The 25,688-nt window shown below is 37.7% G+C and overlaps 4 protein-coding genes across 12 annotated transcripts; 2 read left to right on the top strand and 2 right to left on the bottom strand.

Moving 5' to 3' along the window:
• The first annotated feature begins 3,955 nt into the window (after window positions 1–3,955).
• LOC121802548 (calmodulin-like protein 30) lies at window positions 3,956–6,520 on the top strand. Of its 2 annotated transcripts, none has more exons than XM_042202233.1 (2): window positions 3,956–5,030; window positions 5,257–6,520. In XM_042202233.1, coding segments are annotated over exons 1-2 (588 nt in total). In that variant the 5' UTR covers window positions 3,956–4,443; the 3' UTR covers window positions 5,258–6,520. The 2 variants fall into 2 exon arrangements, with proteins under 2 accessions (XP_042058167.1, XP_042058168.1); XM_042202234.1 differs by lacking the exon at window positions 5,257–6,520 and having other exon boundaries at window positions 3,956–4,405; window positions 4,539–5,182.
• Window positions 6,521–9,486: 2,966 nt separating this feature from the next.
• Window positions 9,487–11,481, bottom strand: LOC121802321. 7 transcript variants are annotated; one of them, XR_006050762.1, is made up of 6 exons: window positions 11,279–11,481; window positions 11,139–11,206; window positions 10,670–10,746; window positions 10,149–10,230; window positions 9,964–10,072; window positions 9,487–9,818 (listed from the first exon to the last, which is right to left on the bottom strand). XR_006050762.1 is itself a non-coding variant. In XM_042201962.1 (6 exons), exons 1-5 carry the CDS (start codon window positions 11,345–11,347, stop codon window positions 10,040–10,042), a joined length of 354 nt encoding a protein of 117 aa, XP_042057896.1. In that variant the 5' UTR covers window positions 11,348–11,481; the 3' UTR covers window positions 9,487–9,866; window positions 9,964–10,039. The 7 variants fall into 7 exon arrangements, 5 of the variants coding, with proteins under 5 accessions (XP_042057896.1, XP_042057894.1, XP_042057897.1 ...); XM_042201962.1 differs by having other exon boundaries at window positions 9,487–9,866; window positions 10,149–10,252; window positions 10,670–10,749; XM_042201960.1 differs by having other exon boundaries at window positions 10,149–10,252; window positions 10,670–10,749.
• A 3,262-nt stretch (window positions 11,482–14,743) lies between these two features.
• On the bottom strand, window positions 14,744–15,193 carry LOC121802432. Its single transcript, XM_042202106.1, has one exon. The coding sequence runs from the start codon at window positions 15,191–15,193 to the stop codon at window positions 14,744–14,746; it is 450 nt and encodes a 149-aa protein (XP_042058040.1).
• A 5,210-nt stretch (window positions 15,194–20,403) lies between these two features.
• On the top strand, window positions 20,404–25,473 carry LOC121802074 (prostaglandin reductase-3-like). 2 transcript variants are annotated; one of them, XM_042201631.1, is made up of 17 exons: window positions 20,408–20,777; window positions 20,843–21,024; window positions 21,214–21,319; window positions 21,487–21,563; window positions 21,761–21,848; window positions 22,154–22,343; window positions 22,428–22,554; window positions 22,702–22,782; window positions 23,048–23,149; window positions 23,262–23,357; window positions 23,524–23,598; window positions 24,116–24,235; window positions 24,479–24,607; window positions 24,729–24,806; window positions 24,885–24,971; window positions 25,057–25,143; window positions 25,217–25,473. In XM_042201631.1, exons 1-17 carry the CDS (start codon window positions 20,549–20,551, stop codon window positions 25,265–25,267), a joined length of 1,905 nt encoding a protein of 634 aa, XP_042057565.1. In that variant the 5' UTR covers window positions 20,408–20,548; the 3' UTR covers window positions 25,268–25,473. The 2 variants fall into 2 exon arrangements, with proteins under 2 accessions (XP_042057566.1, XP_042057565.1); XM_042201632.1 differs by lacking the exons at window positions 24,885–24,971; window positions 25,057–25,143; window positions 25,217–25,473 and having other exon boundaries at window positions 20,404–20,777; window positions 24,654–24,782.
• The last annotated feature ends 215 nt before the right edge of the window (window positions 25,474–25,688 follow it).

Genomic DNA, 25,688 nt, shown 5'->3' with positions numbered 1-25,688 from the left:
ATTTAGATTTAATGTTTCAAAATATATAGATTTAATGTTTCAAAATATAATATTTTAAAATTCAATTAATGATTTATTCTTATCCAATATTTTTGACTTATGGCACTATTATTTGATTAATTAATTTATTTAATTTACTTGAAGTTCTAATTAAAATATCATAAAAAATAAATAGATGAAATAATGAATTATTCTCATTTAACCATAATTTCTATAAAATAAATCCTTTGATATTATTATTAGTGATTGATTAAATAGTTCTTATAAAATGGTTAAGACTTGAGATCTAGTGTAGTACGTAGATCAATTAGTGAATTAGTCCTATCTAATCATTCGGTTTGTTATATAGTGCAAAACAGATAGGTCTAATAATTTGATTAAATGATTTTTCAATGTGTTCGAGATCTAATATTGTAAAATTCAATTAGTGATCTAATATCCTTTTCATTTTTTTTTACAATTTTTATATTCTTGTTTAATCACTCAAATAATACTCATTCCATTACAAATGAATATATACTTTGATTTCGTCACGAGTTTTAATGCAAAATTGGTAAAGTAAGAGGGATGTAGAAAAAAAGTCATAAAAGTATTGTTAGTGGAGAACGAGTCTCACCTCATTAGAGAGAAAATAGTTTCCAAATTTAGAAAGTACATATTATCGAGAGGCGGACTAAAAAAGAAAGAGTTCATATTCTTGTGGGACATAGGAAGTATAAGTTTAATTAAATCAGTAACTTAACATACTTTAAATAGGACATCACAAATTAATTTTAGAATAAGTTAATTAGACTTAAGTATTTAACGAAAATAAACGTTTTAAAAAATAATATTAAAATATTAAAAAAAGTAAAAAGTGTCAGATAAAATAAATTATAAACCAAAAAGAATATATACTTGATGATATTGTAATAGGATTGTATAAGTACTTTAGCTTATAAATCTAATTGAATTTTAAAATGTATTTGAGTGTTTGACCTTAAAAAGTGTTCCATAGTAAAAATAATTATATCATAAAAAATAAAATAAATATATAAAGTAATATTAAAAATGCAAAGAAATAAATATGCTGCATATTTGTTGGTATATTGAATTATTATTAAGCTTATAAATCTAATTGAATTTTAAAATATATTTGAGTGAGTTTAAACTAAAAAGTGTTCCATAATGATAATAATATCATTAAAAAATACATATACATAATACAAAAATTAAGATATCACTAAAAATGAAAAGAAATAAACACGTTGCAAATTTGCTGGCATATTAAACTTTTTGTTTAAAATTTGTCTATTGAAGATTTACTTTTTATTGGAACTATGAAGTGTAATTAATGCATAACTTTTATTCAAATTTCAATATCAAGAAGAGAGGGAATTCTTAGTTCTGATTAAATTAAACTAAAACAAAGAGGGGTTAGAAAAGTCTTTTTAATTTGTCCACTAACTACCATTAATATTTTAATATATAATTAATATGTTAATTTATTTATATAATCTAGTGTGATTGACCATAATGGTTGTTTAGCAATTACTCTAATTATTTTGTTGCTTCATTTCTTGACAACTTACTACTATTTCTTATCTTCCCACGTGATATTATTAATTGTCGTTTTCAGTAATTACGAAATCATAGCTTAGGTTCGACCTTCGGTGATTGATAACTGCAGTTGAAAGCATGATGTTAATTAATGTAACATATGAATCATGCATATGTTTAAATTCAATATAATAATTACTAGTATGTTATTGAAAATTTATCCCGTATTTCTATTTTTTACCGTCCTAAAAGAATTGTCATATTTCACTTTTAATATTGTTTGGTAGTGAATCTCACATTTCACAAACTCATTCTCATTCACATTTTATTATAAAACTAGTATATAAAAGTAGGACTCACATTCCATTTATTTTTTCAATCCACTTTTTATTACTCCTTTCGTCCCATAACAGATGTCACACTTGAGGATTGACACGAGATTTTAGGGAGTGTTGTTTTGTGTGTTAAGTGGAAAGAGAAAATAATATATTTATATTAATGTAAGAGAGAACTTTTTTTTCAAAAAAGTAAATGTGACATCTTTTGTGGGATAAACTAAAAAGGAAATTGTGACATCTAATATGGGACGGATGGAGTAATATTTTTAAAAATTGTGTCGGTCAAATGATGACAAATTATTAGAGACAGACGGAGTACTATCTTTGCAACAGATGTTTATTAAAATTCGTGCTTAGAGCATCCACAATGGGGCGCCCTATGCTCCGCCACATCAGCATTCTATCCTCCTACCCTTCCATCTGCAGTGGGACGCCCTAAAGTCCGCCCTATAGTTTTCACTACTATTTTGTTAATTAATTTTTTATGTTTTCAAATATGTCATGCAAAATTATAAAAAAAACATTACGATTAAAGGCAAATCCTACATTTCAAATTACATTTTTTTTACAAGAGTTAGAAATAAAAAACAAGTTCACTAAATCCTACATTACTAATCGTTCATTCCCAGCTTGTGGCGCAAATCATCGATCATCCACTTGAGGTATTCGGCTTTGCCCGGGTCCTCGTACTGCATGAGGGCGTGGTGCGTGTCCAACAACGTCCTTCGGTTGGCGGCCGCCACCAACTCCGCGTAGGCATGTCCCGCAGCCGAAGTCGAGGCCGGGGTTGGGGCCGGGTCCGTGGCCACGGCCTGTGAGGATGTCGCCTTCGCCTTGCCCTTGTTCTTGGCAGCCTTGACGCCAATGGGATGCCGGGAGGACATCGGTGTGCCGGAACTCTCATCCTCGTACATCGGTTGGTTGAGGTCCATCGGAGGTGCGCCGCTGTCGCTACTCGTATAATTACCGGCAACGGTGTTCTTCGTCCTCTTCGCCGCAGCCGATAGGGGCATAATCCCTCCTTAGAACTTCTGCTTATCCTTCAATAGTAGCCTGGAGTTGTAATGCTTGAAATCGCCGTACAATGAAATGTATGATGCAAGCGCTTTATCGCGCACATCAGTCAAACTCTCGCCGCTGCCCTGCTCCGCCGAGAACAAATTGACATGCTTCTTCTCCTGATCCCAGTGCTTGCGGAGCGCTCCCTATAGTGCTTGTAGGCGGCCGCCGGCTTGGCCTCGTTGTAGCGATCAACGATGCGCTCCCAGTACGTGATTTGCTTTTGGTTGTTGGCAAACACCGGGTCCTCCGAAATATCAATCCAACACCTAACCAAAACGATGGTTTCATCTGGGTTGTAGTTCGTCCTTCCTGGGGCGAACTCTTCATTTTTCTCCGGAGGCGACAACTTTTTGGCCCTTTGCCTGTTCCGCTTCTTCTTGGTGGCGGAGCCCGAGGCGGCGGCGGCGGGGTGGGGCGTGGCGTGGGTGGGAGACGGCTCCATGTCTGACAGCCCGTACGAATTCGTACTGAAATCGGGATCGTACTGGGTGTTGGAGTCAAAGAGCAGGTATTCATCAGGGTCTGTACCCGGCAACTATGCACGGACGAAGTATAGGGCGTGGACAATGGATGTGCTATCGTCCGCATGACTACAGTGGCGGACGATAGTCCGTTGTGGATGCCCTTAGAGTCTAGTGCATTTGTAGGTTACTAGTAATATTAACTGAGACTAGAAACCCCATGTTTTAATTATTTAATATTGCTGAAAAGGATATTACTATTACTATTACTATGGTGTCAATTAAGCTTGTGAAAAAGGTGCAAATATATAAAATGTGCAAATTAAGCTTGTAATAAAGGTGCAAATATATAAAATCTGAACATCGCATGTTTATTGCGCGCTAATTATTGTATATATTTTATACAGATTAATAGTTTAGACTTGAGAATGTGGTCTTCAGCACAAGACTATTTATTTTTTAATGGAGTATCATATTGGCATAAGAGTATTAGCAATGGAAGGGGCTTATCCCATATCCCATCTCGTTTCCACGTCATCACTTATAGTCGAGGGGATTGATTTGATTCTTCACCATTTGCTTCTCTGTATCTTCCATCATTCCAAATCTAAGTATTAGGAAAAGTATGATTTGTGTGTTTGAGTTTACAGAGTTTTTGCAAACATTTATGTATATATAACCACGTTCACAACTTTGACGAAAATCTTGTACAATTCTACACATTAGAATCTATTACAATCTCTTATTTTATATCTTCCTTTGTACATAAGAATCTTGATTGTGTGGTTTCTAAGTAGTCACAAAATAAAGTTATTCTTTGTTATCACTCTAGCATCAGAATAACTCCTACCATATCCTAACATAGATTTAATTGACAATGCATCTTATATATATATGACCACACAAGTCTCTTGGTTTCTGATATCTCATCCCTGTCTCAACGATGCCCAGTTTCAGTTTCCTCGACCTGCAGTACAATCTGTCAAAAAAGAAGTTGTTGAAGAAGCCTTGAGGATGTTCTTGTTGTCAATTGAAACATAAAAATGAATATAACAATATCTCATATCGGTGTACACAAAAAACTTAATCTATTATATAAGTTTCTTGGACCTCTACTCCTATCACCAATTGGTTTTAGGATGGAACCCATGAATTTCTATCGGTTCTCTCGGGACAGGCAGCCTGTCTACATGCCGACTGTAGACGAGCTGAAGCAAGTTTTCAACAAGTTCGATTCCAACAGAGATGGGAAGATATCTCCTGAGGAGTACCAGGCTATACTGAAGGCCTTGGGGAAGAGGAATCTGGTGAGGATCGAAGTGCAGAAGATATTCGAGGTTGCAGATTTGGACAGGGATGGTTTCATCGACTTCAACGAGTTTGTGGAGATGCAGAAAAAGGATGGTGGGGTGAAGACTGGGGATCTGCACCGTGCTTTCCAGGACTTTGACAAGGATAACAATGGGAAGATCACGGTGGAGGAGGTGTACGAGCTGCTGCGGAGGCTTGGGGAGAGATGCAGCCTACAAGACTGCCAGAAAATGGTCCGAGCTGTGGATGCCAATGGCGATGGTGCGATCGACTCGGATGAGTTCATCACTATGATGACTCGAACCATGATTAGATACTAGTAAGTAAATACGTAAATCAGTTCGGTGTGTGTTTTAGATGTGATTTCAAGTATTTGTGTGTTGCTTCCTCGTTTAGAAAAAACCATGTGCAATTATGTTTGTATATGTGCTTGCTTAGGTATGAATCCAAACGAACAATTCTTTAGTTAAACTAATGTCAAATGGCAGTTAATCCAGGGTTCAATATATATGCAAGACTAGTTACATAGTATTTATTCTATGTAGATCTAAGCATTAAAGCTAGTTAGCAGTGGTCGCTGCAAGACCATTTACCATCCTTGATTTTTTCTCTCTCAATCAAATCCCTCCCAACAATTCCGGACATGATCTTGATGGCATTGGGACACGAAGCTTCTTGATGATCCGCCGAGTCTGCCTCAGACCACTGCCTGCTCTTTCGCCTCCTGATCAATGTCGTGAAAAATGCATCTTGTGTCGAGCACGCATGCCTGAAGATGGTTCGCAGCTGCGTCATCCTGGTAGAGAGTAGGGCTACGGAACTCCAGTATCCGGTTTCTCCCCGCGAGTGTGTTGAGCCATGAATTCTTCTTTGGAGGAGGGGTCGGGATCTTGTTGCGACTGACCAACAACTCCTCACCGTGATCTTCAAGCTCGTAGGTTCGAATGGGAGCGACTGTATATACTCCCGAGCCTTGGCTAGATGGCCCGACTTACCAAGAACACCTAAAGCCCCACATAATGAGAGTCTTGATCGAATCAAGATATAAGAATCCCTCTTCAATATAGCATCACAAGCTTCCAACAATGGCAAAACCATCATCACCATGGCCATTAGATGCATAACCATTGATCATCAAGTGCCAAGAGTCCATATGATCAAAAACTTTTCTTGCATCCTTCATACTTGTAAAAACTCTTCTTGCCAAGAATCCACTGATTAACGTTATCTCTCACCAAATTTGGGATCAAATCTCCGGGAATGAAGGAGGTGGAGAGAGCTCTGATCGCCGGATTAGGATTTTGGAAATTGAAGTGAAATGGGGAGAAGTGGCAGAATGGGAGAATCGAGCTCGGAAAATGGATGGCAACGTCGACAGCATTTTTGGCGGTGGAAATGGAAGGGTTAAACCATAGTCCAGATTAGCAGGTGAGTGATAAACCCTACTGAAAAATCGTAGTGGTGAAATCGTATAATTCCAACTTTTTATTCGGGTCCTAAAATGGCCGCTTCGGGTAAGAATCTACAGGCCCAACTATAAATATTACTACGTATTATAGTTTAGGCCCAAATTTCTAGCTTTTACGATAATTTATATAGGGAGTTATTTTTTGTCCACTAACTAGGTTTGTGCAGGTAGGTGTTAGACCATCCGCAGCGGTGAGCAGCATGCTCAGCGCCGTCCTTGCCGCTGGCAAGGACGGAGCTCGTCCGTTGATGCGCCCTGCCGCTGGCAGGGTGGTGCTCTTAGCTAAGAGCACGTCCGTGCCAGCGGCAAGAGCACGAGGTGGCGACGTGGCAGCTTCTGATTGGCCCGTTGATTTATCATTTTTTATTATTATTTTTTTAATAAAATCGAAAAAATCTGAAAAATTTAAAATTAATAAAAAAAATATTTTCTCACTTCCTAATAAAATATATCCATTTTTTCCACACTTTTAATTTATTTTTTTTTCATTATTTTTACCCCAAAATTCATACTTTCATCTATAAATACTCTCATTTCAAACACAAAAAATGACACTATACTAAACAACTCTCTAAATCTCAATTTTTATGAGTTTAATTATGTAATTTTTAATTTTTAAGAATTTAATTATGTAATTTTTAATTTTTAGGATTTTAATTATGTAATTTTTAATTTTATTTGTAATTTGTAATATTTATTGTGGTTTTTAAATGAATTTTAATATTATGGAAATGTTTTTGTTTAATTGAATTTTATATTAATTGTGCTCGTCCTTGCGGAAGAGTACAGTTGTGGGTATTGTGCTCTTGCCAGAGAGCAGGCATGAATAGTACCGCCCGGGCCCACAACCGTGCCGCTGGCAAGAGCAAAATTATCCCCACAATCATTTCCTTTCCCCGTATATAAAAATAACAGGAATTTGGGTATTAGTATTATTTACATGAACAATAAAATTTAACAAAATTATTTATTTTAATCCACAACTCTTAAGGATTTTTATACATGCAATTAAAACATTTCAGGTTTCCAATTTCCTGGGTGATTTTCAAATTATAATCACATAACCAAATCACTGAAGTATGATTATTATCAAGACTACTATTTAAAACATTTCAGATTATTATCAAGAAAAATAGTGCTTCTGCATATTTTAATTAGGAGTATTACAGATAACATTACATTTATATGATTATATGTTTTTAATTAAAGTCCAACTAACAGATAGACTGTAAAAAACAAAGAAAATTGCAACTAATCCACTAATGCAATCTTAACTTTTACAACGAAACAATCTAGGGATCTAGGACAGAAAGAGGGTAAAAGAGAGCACAATCCAGTAACAAATCTACAATAAATTTACAAGACAGAATTCAAAGACAAAAAGGTTAGCAAAATCCAGCATATATAACAGAAACAAATCTTTGAATTCAACACTGAATCCAGCTGCACTTGATAAATAGCTAGGCACAAAACTACAACAAACAACCGAAAATGATATTTTGACTTTCACCTGCAACCAAAAATAGCAATCTGAAAATCTCCAAGAGTAGATTTCCTTAGATTCCATGCAAGAGGATCTAAAACCAAATTAAGCACCAAATCTAAAAATAAAAAGCCTTTACTTTGACAGAACAAATCTAAATAAAGAGCACAAATATGTAGAGCTCCCTTCAATCCAAACAAGGCTCAAACATGGGTAACAAAAGCTCCTGACATATGCAAATCCATAAACCAATCCATTTTCTTTTGGATTGGGCTGAGGAATCCATAAATCAGCAGCTTGTTTTTCCCAGTAAGATCCTTTTATTGGACTTAAAGGAGCTCCACTGATATATATAACCTCAAAATCAAAGTCAACCCTAGATCTATGTTGTTTCTGTTGCAAAACCTAGATTTGAGAGGGAGAAAAGAGAATCTAGTTTAGAAGAAACCCTAGTGAGAAGGGGAGGAGATGGATGGGTGAGGGTTTGGAAAGGTCAATATATAATGGGATGGAATATGGAGGGATGAGAGTTGATTGAGAAAATGGGAAGGTGGTGGGGTAGGTGGGTTGGGTGTTGGGGTACTGTTGTATTTCAGACAGTAGGGCAGTACTGCAAAGGCTGTAGTGAGACGTCCTGGGGTTAATTGATTAGATTCCATTGAAAATCACATGCGCTTGTCTTTTTAAACGGTAATGTCGATGCTGCATTCTCCTCTTCCGTTGGATCTTTGACACGTGTACTAACACGCATTTTGAGAAAATACCATTAATGACTTTATTGGAACACAGCTAATTACCGAAGAGTGACAAAAAAAAGAGTGACTATTATTATAGTACGGAAGGACTAATAGAATACAATTCGCATTTTTATATACTCCAATATAAGGGGAACGTAATAAGTTACGGTTAAGTGAAATTCATTTACCTTGGAAAAAAAAACAAATACGAATATTATTTGGTGGACTAGGAGAGTAAAATTTTGGTATCTTCCATGTATGAGAAATAGTCATATTCATTTTTCATTTTGACAACAATAATATTTTAATTATAATTTCATTAATTTTACATTAAAATTTATACGAAATATATTTTTATGAATTAAAACAGTAATACAAGATACTATATTGTTATCTTCATCTCATTAAAACTATCACATTTTTTTTAAATAATCCATACAAAATACACCTTTTAAAAAATAAAAGTACCACTGTATAAATTCTCATACTAAAGGTTCACCATAATATTGTAAAGTAAAAGTTAAATATAGTAATCTTGTAAGACTAAAATCACTTTAAATATAAACTATGAACATGAATTATGTGCTGAACATGTATAATTTTGTTGGGAAAACATATACTATGCATATATGTATTCAGAAATTTATTGTTTCATGTGCAATTTGAATTTAAAATCACAAATTTTAAATTTGTTGGGAAAACATATACTATATATATATATACATATATTCAGAAATTTATTGTTTCATGTGCAATTTGAATCTAAAATCACAAATTTGGTATAGACCTGTTAATACTAGTAAATATTTAATGATAAGATAGAACCGACTTGAATTATTTTTAGCAATTCATTATCTCACTCAAAATAAATGCCTAAGTAAGTAAGCTCATTGAATCCTCCCAATTTAATTTGACAGATGACTTATTGTTTCTTGTGTCCCTCTACAAACTTTCTAAATAAATTAATGATTGGTTTAATTTGGAGTTGGGCTTTTTTTAAAAAAAAAAAATAGAGAAGATACTAAAAAATGGGATGGATAAAAAAAGAACAATATTCTCAATCAATTTCTTACCTTCAATAAGTAAATAGATCAAAAGCAAGGCCAGGATTAAAAAAAAATTAGTATCTCTTCAAACAATACAAAATGAGATGTCATATTCTTAAAAAAAGTCCAACACAAAATTAAGATTATATCCAAAAAGATGATCTGAATTTAACAATTGGTCTATGCTTACGCATACAAATTAAAGGCGTAAAACAAACAAACAATCTGCAGAAGATTATTACGACTCAAATCCATGAATGAGCATTTTCCACGCAGCAATCGTAGCAAAAATGCATGTGGTCTGTCGATCGATTAGAAGTCAGTTGGTCGTTTCGATCATACAAGTCTCTTTGTCGGTGTTCTCCACCAGACTCTTCAGCAGAAGGAAAGTATGTTAGTTGCACCATTCATGAACTGTCCACTATGTGAAAGTTTGTAACACGAATCAAAGAATATACGAATAGAATAGAAAGGACCAAATGTTGTCATGTAACTCGAAAAGGGTATGATTGCCTCACCTTCCAGACAATCTCGTCCAGGCACAGACATATTTTGCCATATTTGTCGAGGAAAGGGCATTCGGTTGGAGGTTCCTCACATAAATCCTTCATGGCTGAGGTTATGACACTAGAAGAGGAAATATACGATGTCAAAATAGAACATTCGTTGTATATAACATTGCTTAGCTGAATGAACTACTTACAGGCAAGTTCATCGTATTCATCCTTGCCAACAACGAACATACTGACATCTCCAAGCACTCTCTGCATACAATATACACTGACCTGTATAACAGAACACTCACACCTACAAAATTTAGAACAACCAGAGATGATACAAATGACAAAATAGTTGTAATATATTCTTAATTGCACATTGTCTCTAAATTAAATTACAAAAGCAACCAACGTGCGCTAAACAGATACTTGATCAGCTGAGGGAACTAGGCCCAACTGTTCTTCAGTCATAAGATCAAATCCAAGATTAGTTCAAACAAGCATTCTTTCAATGATCATAGCTACAGCCTACAAAAGTAACTTCATTATAAATTTGGGTTCGTATCTAAGCCAACTAAAAAACATACCATTGGAAGCGCATGTCAAAAATCAATAGCATTTTTTAGCATTTGACAGTTTAGTTCTGATGCAAAGTTTAATAACAGCTCCTAGCAGAAAGGTTAGATTCACAAGAAAAACGATAAAGACTATAAATATCATCACATACTTGTAATTAGCAACAAGGAGCTCCTCATTCCGACTCCACTAAAGATTATCCGCTCGATCTCTAGTGTAAACGTTCCCCTGCTGTAACACCGTTAAAACTACAATATCCCACAAGTCCACAACCAAACAAACCAGAGCAAAAAACAAAAACTAAAAAATTTCTTCTTCTTAAAGCATACACTTACACATGAAAGTTTCATTGATTCTTAAAATGCCAAACTCAATCATTTAAAGATCAAGTCTGAAATAACATTTCACAAGTTTTAGCCGATTTCGGGATTATCTTTATTTTTCAACATTCTCAAGCAACTTGCTAAACTTAAATTCCAATTGTAAAGACACTTAATTCGACATTGTCATAGCTCATAGCTGTCAGTTCACATAAAGCAGAACCGAAAGAAGATGAATTTATAGAGAATCCATATCATCATACAGAAAATACGATGAAGACAAGTATACGATTATTGTACCGTTCAACTAGAACATTGCCTTCGAATTCGCGAATCAAACATTTCTTCTCCACCGGTAGACGATCAAACTGAATTCAGCTAGTCAGTGAACTTACGATAAGATTGCTGATAACATATACAAAAATTGAAATGGGAATTACCGTATCGTTTCGAAATTTGTGAAGATGGAGGCTTGAATACTGAGAAGATGAATCTGGTTCAGGTAGCATGATTAGGGATTACGATTATGGAGGGAATAATGGGCTTCGGAACAATCAATTCATTTACTATTTTCTTTTTCCATGGAGTATTTGTTGGAAAGAGGAAGATGACCGTCCAAATTAATCATAGTAGAGTTCCTAGAGCATTGAATAAGTATAGAGTCCTTAGAGTTGTATGTTTCCAATTATCATTTATTGTTGTAATTTACAAGACACTAATTTCCCTATAAATACTAGGAAATTAGCAAGATCATACACAAGAAACATTCACAACAATAAATACAATTTTCTCTACATTCTACCTCAACAAGTCAATCCAATCTTTCTATATCTCTCTTGATTACCATATTTAATATTGTATCAGAGCAGGAAACCAACAAAGAACCTCCAATGGAGGTCAACCACATACACACTCTCGAACTATTGATCGAGACAATCTCAAATCTAATTGATTCGTACAAATCCAACACAAATCAAAGCCAAAATTCCTACCAACCGAAGAACCTTGGCATAAAATCCAAGTGCACTCTGGCAGCAATAACTCCGGCGAACAGCCTAAGGAGTAGCGCCTCAAACATAAATCTAGCCCCCACTCTGACTCATGCTAATTTTGCATTAATGTAATAGCCGCGGTCTAAATTCTCAGAATTTAGACTAGAATTTAAATAAAGAGAATGTTTATTCTTGAGTAAATAAAAAGAAAACACAACATTTATTATTGAGCTAGGTCTTACATTACAAATGTTGACAGTGAAAATAAAAGAGGGCTTGATCCTAATACAAGGCAAGGGACGCTAACGTCGGGCCTTTTCCCTTAGGCCCGGACTTCGGCCGAACCTTGACATCAGTCGGCCTAGAACAGCGGGACCACTCCGGGAGGAGTACGAAAGGCTCACCAATTGGGACAGCCTGTAGTAGTGCAACTCCTGCACATCTCCCGCCCATGTCCAGCTGCTACGAGCCAAAAAAAGGGGCACAACTACAGTTGCTCTACAGAGCCTCAACTGCAGAGTTTCAGTTAACCATCTTGCAGAGCTTGGACAGCTTTTCCAAACGGCAGCAGCCGTGAAACTCAGTAATAAACTAGTATGGATCACGGGTTTCACCTAGGGGTCATGCTCATCTATTAGTTCTCATGTGTGGCTAGGAAGGTCGGGTTAATTGATTAGACCCCCTCTCGGGTGCATCTAACTCATGGATTAATCCCTAGTGTAGGAGTCTCCTCCATACAATTCAAGATTAACTCCCTAGAATAACGGACCCAAGTCCTCTCTCTAGCTCATGCATCTCTCGATTACATGTAACGCACGTAGTTGTTGATTACCTAACCATTCTAATCATGCATCTCTCAATGTCATTAATTAGAACAAGATATATCAAATTGTTAGCTAGACAATTGGATAATAAGAGCTCAATAATCAACAAAAACCAACACAAGAGATAGATAGCATAAATCAAGGATCAACTCATGGATTCCATACAAACATCGCCACATCCCTAAGGAAAATCTAGCTACTCATGTTCAAAGATGAAACAAAAAGGAAAACAAAGCAAATGGAAAAAGACATGGATAGAAAATGAAAACTAGAACTCCTTATGGTAGAAATGATGGTGGGGAGTCTTCTCCTTCAATCTCTTGAGAGGGGAAGCTCCTAAGCCTTCAAATCCTCTTCAAAACCTTGTTCTCTTGCTCAAAATCGTCGTGTGGGGGTTAGGGCTCAAATGTGTGAAGTCCCCTTTTATATCCGGAGCGAAAATCAGCAAAATAAAGAGTCTGTGTAAAACGCCCGACCAGGCATTTTCTCTGGAACCCGCAATCTCTGCAAAGCGGACGTTTCTTCGAATGAAAAACGTCCGGCCGGGCGAACTCTCTGGAATCACCCTGTTCGCTCCGTTTTGCCCGTTTTAACCTGTTTTTACTTCAGAACTACAACGAACTCATTACTTCATCTAATTGATGACTAAATGGGTGAAATCCTATAATAAACACCTTAATTCAACAAAAACATGCATTAATCACCTCTAAAACCATCCTAAACTATGAGTTTGTCAACTCCCCCAAACTTAAACACTTGGTTGTCATCAAACAAGAAGAAAGAAATATGAAAACAAACTCATGTAAGGATGTTGGAGTGTCATCATTGCCTCAATAGAAATAATGTAATCAACAAGTATCAATGGCCTCGTAGACAAGTAAAACATTATATAAAGTGTTGGTTCAAGTTACTATCATGTAGTCAACCTTGCCAAGTTGCCCCCACAAGGAGAAAATACAATGTGCATTTGAAAATTTCACTCACTCTCAAAGTGTATATAAGCTCATGACATTACTCTCAAATCATCAATGCATGCATAGTTTACCATAGGCTTGCTCGAAATCTACTACGGTGTGATTAAAGATCAAAGGTTCGAAAGATCTTCTCTATAGGTTGTAATGTAGGCTCTTTGGATAGGTGAGATAATTTTTGGCTAAAGTGATTTTAATCCTCAAGATCTAACTTGTTCAACTTTACCAACTTTCTTCCCCAATCTTAGCTAGTTCTAGGCTTTGCCTAGACTCTTCCCATCTATCAACATTCCACTTTTGTCTTTTCCAACCTTCAAAGCACCCTTTTTCACCAAATGCCAATTATTCACTTTCATTTTTTTTTCTTTTCTCCTTTTTTTTTCTCCATGCTTTGCATGGTATCATCACTATTCTTTCTTTCTTTTTCTTTTGATTTTCTACTTCAACAAGCTTGATTTTCAAAAGTGGCACACAAGAAATTCAACCTCTTGGTTTGTCAAAGGAAAGGTTTATCGGCTCAAAGTGGGCTAACAAGGATTATTAACATGATAACGGTTAAAAGTAAGATTTGGCTAACAAGGATGGCCTAACGTCCTCCTTTATCTCCATAACCACTATGTAGACTCAAGAAGATCGCGAACAAGTTCTAGAAACATATGACATGCCTGAGATAAAACACACATTTAGAAACAATATAGACCTAATTCTCACAAGGTCATTTTGGCAAAAGATAAGGCACCATGCAATTCACTTTAGGCACTTTGAAATGAAAAAAATACATGTTACTTAGCCATATCAACAAGGTTTTCAAAAAACTTTGCACATAATCATCATTGGCAACTCCTCCAACATGTCTCACACTCGTTCAAACTTCAATTTTCTCACCCTACTATCATCCTACCCAAGGGAGATTATTCAACACACAAAGAAACAAGAAAAACATTCCTAAAAAGAAACATAAACACAAAGAAATAGGGGTACATGCCGGAGGATCATCAATCAAATGCATAAATCAAGCACGAGAGAGAGAGGCAAGAGAGAATCCACTAGACACCACCCAAACTTATTCCAAGCAAAGGTAGGATAAGTTTGTAAGAGAGTAGATCTCCCATGGACCTTCAATGCGGCGGAGGAGGCAGATGTTGCCTCTCATCGAGCCGGGCGTTTAGGTTGACCCATTGCGCGTTGTTGAAATAAGTGAATTGATTCCAATTTATCTCGTGCTGCTCCCAACGGGCTTCATTCCGAGCCCAATACTCCTCCTGTCTAACCTCCATCTGGTCCACTCTCTCGGTGAGAGAACTCATATCCTCGTCCTCCCGCTCTTGTTGATATCTTCTCCTCGGATTGCTCGTGCCGACCTCATCATGGCAGGGGATCTCCTCCTCTTCATCATCATCATCGTAATCATCATTTTCTTCATTGTTCGCCTGCTCAACTCCAATCATGTACTCGGGGAGCTCCACATGAGGGTTGTCTTCCCCATACCACGGACTCGGGTCATATGACTGCCATGGGAGAACAGGTGGATTGGCTGCCTTGGCAGCTCTGTGGGAGTCGGCATTCATGCCCAATTCACCGTATACTCTGGACCATTCACATATGTGTTCGGCGTGTCTGGAAGAGGGTAGTGATTTTCATCCCTCTGACAAAGATAGGCCCGTCGGCGTCGGTCCACTACAATAAATCCCGTTCTCTTCAGATAATTGAGGTCCATCAGGGACTCTTCAATATCCCTAACGAGGTCATCAGTGTATACTCCTAAATGGAGTGCAATGGACCGTATGGCACCCCCACAACACAATGACCCCTTGTCTTTCTTGGAGGCCCGTTCAAGGTGCTTGATCATTTAGTGGGCAAGGTTAATCGGCCTCTTGTGAAGGAGACTCCATAAGAGAAAAAGCTCATCTCGCTGCACACTGCCTTGTTGTGATCGGGCAAACGGGTGGCCTACACATGCCTTCTGGATCATCCTCAAAACAGGGTTTCAGATCATTGAGGTCTTGGCCCTGTTGGCTTGAAAGTTCTCATTTAGCCCTGTGATCGCCCTCCAAAATACATATCTGTCGAACTCAGCCGGCTCTCTGTGATCATTCGCCGTGAACCCATGCATTCCCTTGAAGTCTTCCATAGTCAACTCATATGGGTTGTTCCTCATTCGGAACTTGATGGATCTAATGCTCCTTCGGTCCGCGATCACTTCCAAGGTGGAGAGGAACTCTAATGTAAGCACTTGGTAGGAGAAAACACTATCCCCATTGAAGAGCACCGTCAGTTGGCCCACTTCACAAAGCTCGTCGAAACACTGTGCCAAGCCCAATTGAGTGAGGGCCTCTTGGCAAGGAAATTTAGACACTCTATAATCGAGCCTCACGAGTGCCCGCCATCTTCTCCTCTCATTGCTGTTGCGCAACTGCGCCTCATAATCTTCGGCTCTTAGCACCATTTTCACCTACAAAGAAAAATGACAAAATTAGGTCTTATTTGTAACCAAAACATCTATACTTAATGCGTATTACCAAAGTGAAGGTACTCCCCCAAACTTGTTCTAAAACATAATCTATGCACAAAAGAGTATCCTTCACTATCCAATTCCACATCACCAACAAAAGATAGACAACAAGTGTAGGCATCATCCCCCAAAGTGTGCTTATACATCAACAATCAAGAAAAATACCAATATTCAAGCACAATCTTATACCATGAAACACATATAATGCATCAAATCAAGCTACAATTTGCTCTAACATGTATAGATCATATCTTTCACTCCAAAACATACCAATTCAACACTAATCTATATGCTAATTACCAAAACATCTCCCAAAAAGGGTATGCAGTGGTTTAACGCCACTAGTTATAGCAGCACCAGTCACCTATGCCGGAGAGAACAAGGATGGACGGATGGCTGCTGTAACAAGCAACCGGTCTGCAGCACCACCTGTCACAAACAGCAACGTCGGCGGCGACGCCAGCGACGGAAGCAACAGCAGGGAAGCAGCGTCGGCAGCAAAGAACGAAGCACCGTCGACGGCGGAGGTTGTGCAGCGGAGAAGAAAAAAGAAGTGGATGAGGCGCGGGATTTGGGGGGCGGGGAGGACCAAACAACCACCACCGACACCAGTACCAGCGTGGTGATGGACGACGCTGATCCACCGCCGCCTTCCAGCAGTCACAAATTCGAAGAGAAGATGAGAGAGACAGCGAAAATTATATTTGGGGGAACGACTGGAGATGGAGGATCATTTGTGGGGTTTCCCGTTCCACAAAACAATTCGTCCAAACCGCCAGTGGGGATTTAGCACAAGTACAAGGGGCGGGCACTATTACTATCTCACCAACCCTTCACCTCTCCAACTATCTTTATGTTCCATCATTGTCCCACAAACTTTTGTCTGTTAGCCATGTGACAAAGGATCTCAACTGCAAATTGCTAATGCTCATTTTTGCATGTTACAGGATATCAAGACGAGAACGATAGTTGGGCATGACACTGAACGACATGGCTTGTACTACGTGGATGAGATATCCCAATAGAGTACTGCAATGCTAACTTATGAACTGACTGATAGACATATTTGGCTCTTACATCGCCGGTTAGGACACCCTTCTATATGATATCTTCGCCTACTCTTTCCTGAGTTAGTTTCTTCTAAGCATGTTTTGAATTGCGAAACTTGTGTTTTGTCAAAGAGCCATAGACATTCTTTAAAATTAAATAATACTAGAGAAAAATCTCTTTTTGCTTTGGTTCACCTTGATGTGTAGGGTCCTGCTCCGGTAACTGGAGGACAAGGGTTTCGATATTTTTTGTTGTTTATTGATGACTTTTCTCTTATGACTTGGATTTATTTTTTGAAAATAAAATCAGAAGTTTTTGAAAAATTCACCGAGTTCTATCGTCTTGTTCAAACCCAATATAACTAAAAAATTCAAGTCCTTAGATCTGATAACGGGAGGGAATACGTGAATTATAAGATGACATCCTTCTCCACTGAAAAAGGCCTTCTCCACCAAACTTCGTGTGCATATACACTAGAACAAAATGGGGTAGCTGAGCGGAAAAATCGATATATCTTAGAAATTACCCGTGCCCTGCTCATTGAATCAAACATCTCGAAATCTTTTTGGCCGGAAGCTATCGCAACTGTTGTCTATCTCCTAAACCGTCTACCCACAGGGGTCCTTAACTTCAAAACCCCTCTTGATATCTTCTCTTCCCATAATTCGGTGCCATCCTCCCTTCATCTCGACCCCAAAATTTTCAGATGTACCGTCTTTGTCCACATTCCCAAACATGACCGTGATAAATTTCGCCTTGTGCAGTTAAATGTATATTCTTGGGTTATGGAAAAAACCAAAAAGGTTATCGGTGCTATGATCATTCGACAGATCGTATGTACACAACTATAAACTGCGACTTTGTTGAAAGAGAATACTTCTATAGCCAATCTAGCGGTCAGGGGAAGAGTGGTGAGTTGGTGAAGTCAAGTAGTGACACACTAAATTGGTTACCTCTTTAGGGAGAAACCATTCAGGGGGAAGAGAACAACCAAACCCAACAGTCCGACCAAAATCCTGTCACAAATGTCGGTCCAATAGCCATACAGGGGGAGGAAGAGAAAAACCAAACCCAACAGATAGACCAAAATCCTGTCACAAATGTCGGTCCAACAGAGGAAGTTAGCAATACCACCGGGCAGTCAAATCTCTAAGAACAGAACATGTCGTTTCAGGACACTGCTGAGCTATCCGACCAGTCTTTAAATCCTGAGGTAAATACTCTTGATCCCAATATTGGTCCTCTTCCTGAAAACACTAACAGTGACAGGGAAATCAGAAGTAATACCGATGAATCAGTGCCAGAACAAGTGACAAGGCACGACAGACTGCCCCATAGAAGCACACGGGGCGTTCCTCTCCAAAGATACTCACCAGATTGGAAGGTCGAAAATCTAAATAATCTATGGCAAATCTTACTCAGGGTCACCTCATTGAAATGGCTAGGGCATTCGAAGCTGCACTTTACGAAGTGGAAGAAATTCCGCAATCCTTCGAGGAGGCAATAAAGCATAAACACTGGAGGGAAGCCATGAAGAGAGAAATTGATGCCTTGATAAAAAATGAAACATGGGAGAAGTGTTCTCTACCTTCGGGCAAGAAGCCAGTTGGATGTCGTTGGATCTTCACCATAAAATGACGAACAGATGGTTCAATCGAGAGATACAAGGCAAGATTGGTTGCTAAGGGATATACTCAGGTGTATGGAGTAGACTATGAAGAGACTTTCTCACCCGTGACCAAACTAAATACAGTAATAACTCTCTTGTTTGTAGTTGCGTGTAAAGAATGACCATTATATCAGTTCGATGTTACAAATGACTTCCTTCATGGAGAACTGGAGAAAAATAAAGAAGTCTACATGGAAGTTCCCCCTGGGATTCTATGCAGAATTTGGAAAAGGGAAGGTGTGCAGATTGAAAAAAACCCTTTATGGGTTAAAGCAGTCCCCCAGAGTGTGGTTTGGAAGATTCTGTCAAGCAATGTTCAAACATGGCTTCAAACAAAGCCATTCAGATCACACACTATTTCTGAAGAACAGGAACGACAAAATGACATGTCTGATTATATATGTTGATGATATGATCCAAAATCTGAAGGAAAACTTGTTCAAAGAGTTTGAAATGAAGGACTTGGGAGCATTGAAATACTTTCTATTCTAGGAATTGAAGTATTAAGATCCAAACACGGGATATTCCTAAGACAGAGAAAATATGTTCTTGACATGTTAGCCGAAACGGGCTTACTGGAATGCAAACCTGCTGAAACTCCAATGGTACCCAATCATGGGTTGAAAATTGTAGATGGAGCCAAGCCTACAGATCGTGAAAGATACCAACGGTTAGTAGGGAAGCTTATCTACCTTTCTCATACTCGGCCAGACATCACATATGCAGTTGGAGTTGTCAGTCAATTCATGCATCAGCCTAAGGAGGATCATATGAATGCTGTCATGAGAATTGTGAGGTATTTGAAAGGAACAACTAGTTATGGGGGTTTCTTAAAAAAGAAGGAAGATCTGGAAATCGATGGATACACCGATGCCGATTGGGCTAGTAATCCAGTTGATAGAAAATCCACTAGAGGGGTATTTTACCTTTGTTGGAGGTAACTTAGTCACTTGGAGGGGCAAGAAGCAGAAAGTCGTGGCACTATCAAGCGCGGAAGCCGAATTTCGGGGGATTAGGAGTGGCCTTATGGAGATACTTTGGCTTAGAAGATTGTTAACAGAAATTGGCTTCCACCTACGTGGAAAAACCAACTTTTTTGTGACAACAAAGCGGCAATCAGCATTTCAGAGAATCCCGTACAACATGATAGAACGAAACATGTCGAAATTGATCGTCACTTCATCAAAGAAAAACTCAAAAGTGGCATCATTGAATTTCCATTCGTTCGATCTGGGAACAACTCGCAGACATATTAACTAAGGCATTGTGTCCGAAAGTCTTCAAAGAACTTCTTGACAAGTTGAGTATCGGCGATACCGTTTCTCAATTTGAAGCGGAGTGTTGGAAAGAGGAAGATGGCCGCCCAAATTAATCATAGGAGAGCTCCTAGAGCATTGAATAAGTGTAGAGTCCCTAGTGTTGTATGTTTCCAATTATCATTTATTGGTGTAATTTACAAGACACTAATTTCCCTATAAATACTAGAGAAATTAGCAAGATCATACACAAGAAACATTCACAATAAGAAATACAATTTTCTCTGCATTCTACCTCAATATGTCTATCCAATCTTTCTATATCTCTCTCGATTACATCTTTAAGAGTATTAATAAAGGAAAAAATATGACTTAATATATATATATATACACACACGTATGAAGATCTGCAGTTAGTCAACAGTCAACAGCGACAATGGAGCTTAAGGCCGGTCTCTCAGCTATCGTCACGGGCGGCGGCGCCGGAATTGGCCGAGCACTGACGATTGCTCTCGCGCATGAAGGAATTTTCATCACAATAATTGATTTTTCGCAAGAGAAAGGGATAGAGGCTGCATCACTGGCCGAAGAACAAGTCCGGAAGTTCCACGCCGACCTGAAATTCCCGGCGGTTCTGTTCTTCCGATGCGACGTCTCCAACTCAAGTAAGTGAGAGGTGTTTTGAAAATAATGCAGTTTTATCGTGAATTGGTGTTTGATTTTGTGGCAGATGAACTTGCGGCTGCTTTCCGTAAGCATGTGGAGACTTATGGAGGATTGGATCTCTGTATCAACTGTGCTGGAATCGCGAATCCGCTCTCTTTCTATGAGGATCAGACTGACGGATTTAAATCTTGGAGGCGTGTTGTAGATATCAATTTTGTTGCACTGGTTGAATCCACGCGCCTCGCGGTATGAGTTCGGGTTTTTGGTTCTTTTTTTGTGCATCAAAAGCTGTTATTAAGATAAATTGGTGTTTCAGATGTTAGTTAGTTTGCTGTCTTGATATAAAGTTGTTCTTCATTCTACTATAGTGTATGCTGCTTAAGGCCATCTCTTTACTTAAGCTTCTAAGAACTAAGTTCCATTTCGAGTGCACAGATTCGAGCAATGAAAGATGTTAAGAAACCCGGTGTGATCATTAATGTTGGATCTGCTTCGGGTTTATACCCAATGTATGCTGACCCTATTTACTCTGGCACGAAAGGTTTGTTGCTCTTTCTCTTCTGTTGTGTGTACTTCAGTTTTTGTTTCTGTTCTACAAATGGTTGATGTACATATTCTTGATATGTGCCTTTCTTTTGTGTGTTTGTAAGGTTTATCAATAGTATAGTCAATTAGTCATATTGTCCTGAATAACAAAACAATTTGCAGGGGGAGTAGTTCTATTCACCAGATCACTTGCTCTTTACAAGCGTCAAGGAATCCGTGTTAATGTCCTTTGCCCTGAAGTGAGCTATTTTTAATGATTAGTTTTCTCCTAAAGGAAAATAAACTTCCTAGTTTCCCAGCAAAATTATTCAGAATGATTAGTAAATCATGTCTACTAAGCATAGATTTAACAATGAAATTTATTGCAAAAGACGGCTTACATAGCTATGATGGTTGTAATTTTATAGTAGTGGCTTCCAACTCTTACTCTCTGCAGTATGTTCAAACCGAATTGACCGCTAAGATGGACGCTAAGTACATTGATACGTTTGGCGGCTATATGAGTACGGAGATGGTTGTGAAAGGTGAATTTCACCCCTTCTAATATTTTATCTGCGTGTCACTATTGACATGATATCTCACTAAGTACATTGATACATTTGGAGTTCATTCTTTTCTGCTCTTGAAAAACTGTAAATTTTTCAGATTGCACCCCATGATTTTCTTGCTGTTCCATATAGCAGGAATGCATGTTTCTAGATCACCTATAATTGTTTTCAGCCATGAATAAGCTATTTGCAGAATCAGCACATTATTTTTCTAAGCTCTTAATTCTCTAAGGCTGATAGAGAATATTTATTCCCTTAATACGATGAACTAACTTATGTAGGAGCCTTCGACCTTATTAGCGATGAAAGTAAAGCTGGGGCTTGCTTGTGGATATCCAATAAAAGGGGCTTTGAGTACTGGCCAACTCCCGCAGAAGAAGAGAAATACCGAGTTCGTCCCAAGGCTTCTAGGAAAAAGTCTGCAGATGTTTTGCAAGTGAATGTTCAAATCCCTCGAAGTTTTGATAAGATGTAGGTACATGTATCTAGGACACCTCTTATTCTCAAGCCACCTATGTCTGTACATTAACTAATCATTATTTCAATGTCCTTTAGAGTTGTTCACACTCTCAATCACAATTTCCAAAGTGCAACAAGAGTAGTGCGGGCACCCTTGAGATTGCCACTTAAACCGGATCATGTTCTTATGAAGATCATATATGCTGGGGTCAATGCTAGTGATGTACGTTCATTTCTTTCAAGATTAACGATAATTGTTTTTTAAAATATTAATGATAACTGTTATTTATTGTATTTTGGATTTTAATTGGGAGATAGAGTAAATTAACTACGAGTATTTTATTTTGTTTGGGAATATCAATCTCAACAGGTGAATTTTAGCTCTGGAAGATACTTTAGTGGGAGTAGTAAAGACACTGCTTCCTTGCTTCCCTTTGATGCTGGCTTTGAGGTTAGGGAAAACCCTGTCTGCATTCTTTTACGGTTATACACTAACATACCCATATAAATGCATGTATATATACTGGTAAACATACATAAATACATTATGTATATATGTATAGTACATAATTAGTTTGGATGTAATTCGTCTTGCCACTTTTACTTTTCATTTGAATTTTGACATTTTTCAACTTCTCCACAATACCTGTACATCTGCATAAGTACCATAAATTTAGCATGAGGAAGTCATGAAAAATTCCATCTCTTACCGGCAGGCGGTGGGTATAATTGCTGCTATAGGGGATTCAGTCAAGCACGTAAAGGTTGGGACTCCAGCTGCAACTATGACAAATGGCAGTTATGCTGAATTCACAGCGGTAATACATTTGTTTGGTTTTGACATACTTAAGTATATTTCTCCCTTCTCATATTGATTTTCTTTCTGTTTTTGTATGATAACTAAAAGCATAGATTTTCGCTGTAATTTAGGTTCCTTCAAAGAACATCCTTCCTGTGGCAAGACCAGATCCAGAAGTTGTTGCTATGCTCACATCTGGGCTAACAGCCTCAATAGCTTTAGAAAAGGTGACTTTTCATTCTTGGTTCTTTTCTGTCCCTTTTAAGTTAGTGAGTGGCTTAGATATGATTTGGAAGATTAGTTCTTTCTGTTTTACAGGCTTCAGTATATAAGTTAATTGCACCTATAAATTGATGAGTCTTTAATTTCTCCTTGCTTTTGATCATGCTGTAGGCAGCTCAAATGGACTCGAGTAAAACAGTTCTGATCACTGCTGCTGCAGGAGGAACTGGGCAGTTTGCGGTCCAGGTATATTTTAGTGATGCAAATTCTGTACTTCAACATTGGTGGCAAGAAATTGGTATGTATACATGATGCTCTATCTTTGCATCAAAGAATAATCACTTGTGATGTCTTTCTTTGCAAATTTTCCTTATGGATCAAATATTTGTCTGAGACTCGTGATACCAAGATTTTTTAAAAATGTTGATTGATTCACCTGATAAGGGCCTTCAAATACATCGAGCTTTTGCGGCCAAATTGAAGCTAGAGCTTATTCTTCTTAGGATGCTGACTCCGTTGAAACTACAAAGGCTATTATTTTTGTGATCCATCACATTATTCTTCTCCAGAAACAAATGCATCCACTTTTTCTTATATAAAAACATCAGGAGCCATCTAAACATCACAACATTAAGCAATGGCTCCAATGATTCTCTTAGGGCCCTTATATAATACCTTTTTTATTGATTTCTTATTCTCATGAAAGATGGTTACTATTACTATTTTATTTGAAGTTAATAAATAGAAGAGTGTCTTGGTGCAGCTGGCAAAATTAGCCGGAAATAAGGTTATTGCAACTTGTGGAGTAAAAGACAAGGCCAGGCTTTTGAAGGATTTGGGAGTGGATAGAGTAATCGACTACAAAGCTGAGAATATCAAGACTGTAAGTTACTACGAAAGTATTTTTGTCTCTTAATTAATAGAGTATAATGCAGTGTCTAAGACATAGAAACTGGAAGCAGTTGAGGATGTGGACAGGCATCTGGGATTTGCATACTTCCTCATTTTCAGTTGAAAAATATTTGCCATTTGACTATTTAAAGATTATACTCCATTTGAGATAATTTACAGAACCAGACTGCCTGCAGAAAATCCAAATATTTGTAATGCTTTGTTTCTTGGTCAGGTTTTGAAAGATGAATTCCCTAAAGGTGTTGATATAATATATGAGTCTGTTGGTGGTGAAATGTTTGATCTATGCTTAAATGCTTTGGCAACCTACGGACGTCTTATTGTGATTGGGATGATTTCTCAGGTTAGTAAGTACTTTCAATCAAAAGCATAAAATTTCTGGTAAAAAGACTGGTTTGCTTACAGGTGTTGTCAATTTCATGTTTGTTTCTAATCCATTGCAATCATAAAACTTATATGATTAGTATCAAGGGGAAGATGGGTGGAAGCCAAAAAATTATACTGGATTGTGTGAAAAGATTTTAGCTAAGAGCCAGACTGTGGTAAGTACTATGCATTTTCATGTTGGATAGATTCTTACCCTCTTGAATGTGCTATAATGGTGACTCCGAAATGTCCAGACTGGTTTTTTTCTAGTGCAATATGCACACTTCTGGCAAGAACACCTAGATAAGCTAATGGATCTCTACACCTCCAGGAAGCTGAAGGTAATTAATATTCTTCACTCTTGTTAACATGTGCTTGATTAAGTACATTAATCCGTAACCTCTTCTCATTTATGCTTCATAACAGGTCATTGTCGACCCCAAGACATTCTTGGGAGTTCATTCCGTTGCTGATGCAGTTAATTATCTTCATTCTGGTCATAGTGTCGGCAAGGTAAATTCAAAACCATTTCCGGGGTTCTTCACAAACTACCAGATTGATTACTGAAGGTTTCTAACTATTGCAGGTCGTTGTATGCATGGATCCAATGTACAGTAATCGCCTTGCAAAATTATGATAAGCATACATTCCTGCAGTTCATTTGCAAGGATCAATAGTAGTAAAGCATTTAATCGTGTGTAAACTAGGCCTGTAAATTTGGGTACCCGCGGGTATCAAAATCTCAAAAATATCATCTAATCCTAGGTCCAAGATAGACAGTAGACAAGATAGACACTACTTAATTTTAAAATAAAGAATTTTTTGGGTACACTCCTTTACCAATTTTGTCTAATTCGGGTACCTGAACTCGAAATCTCTTACTTTACCAATTTTGTCTTAATTCCCATGTCATATTTTAATGGGATGGAGGGAGTAGTAATATTTATGTTGATAAATACTACTGCATCTCGTAATATGCTCTATTATCTTGCTTAGGTGCGTGACAGATAAATTGATCTTTGGATCGAATGATTCTCACTTTTCACTCACTTTAACTT

This window comes from Salvia splendens, chromosome 5 (assembly GCF_004379255.2).
Source record: "Salvia splendens isolate huo1 chromosome 5, SspV2, whole genome shotgun sequence".
In the NCBI taxonomy this organism is placed as follows: Eukaryota; Viridiplantae; Streptophyta; class Magnoliopsida; order Lamiales; family Lamiaceae; genus Salvia; species Salvia splendens.
The sequence above is the reverse complement of the archived record's forward strand: the minus strand, read 5'-3'. Positions and strand labels throughout refer to the sequence as shown.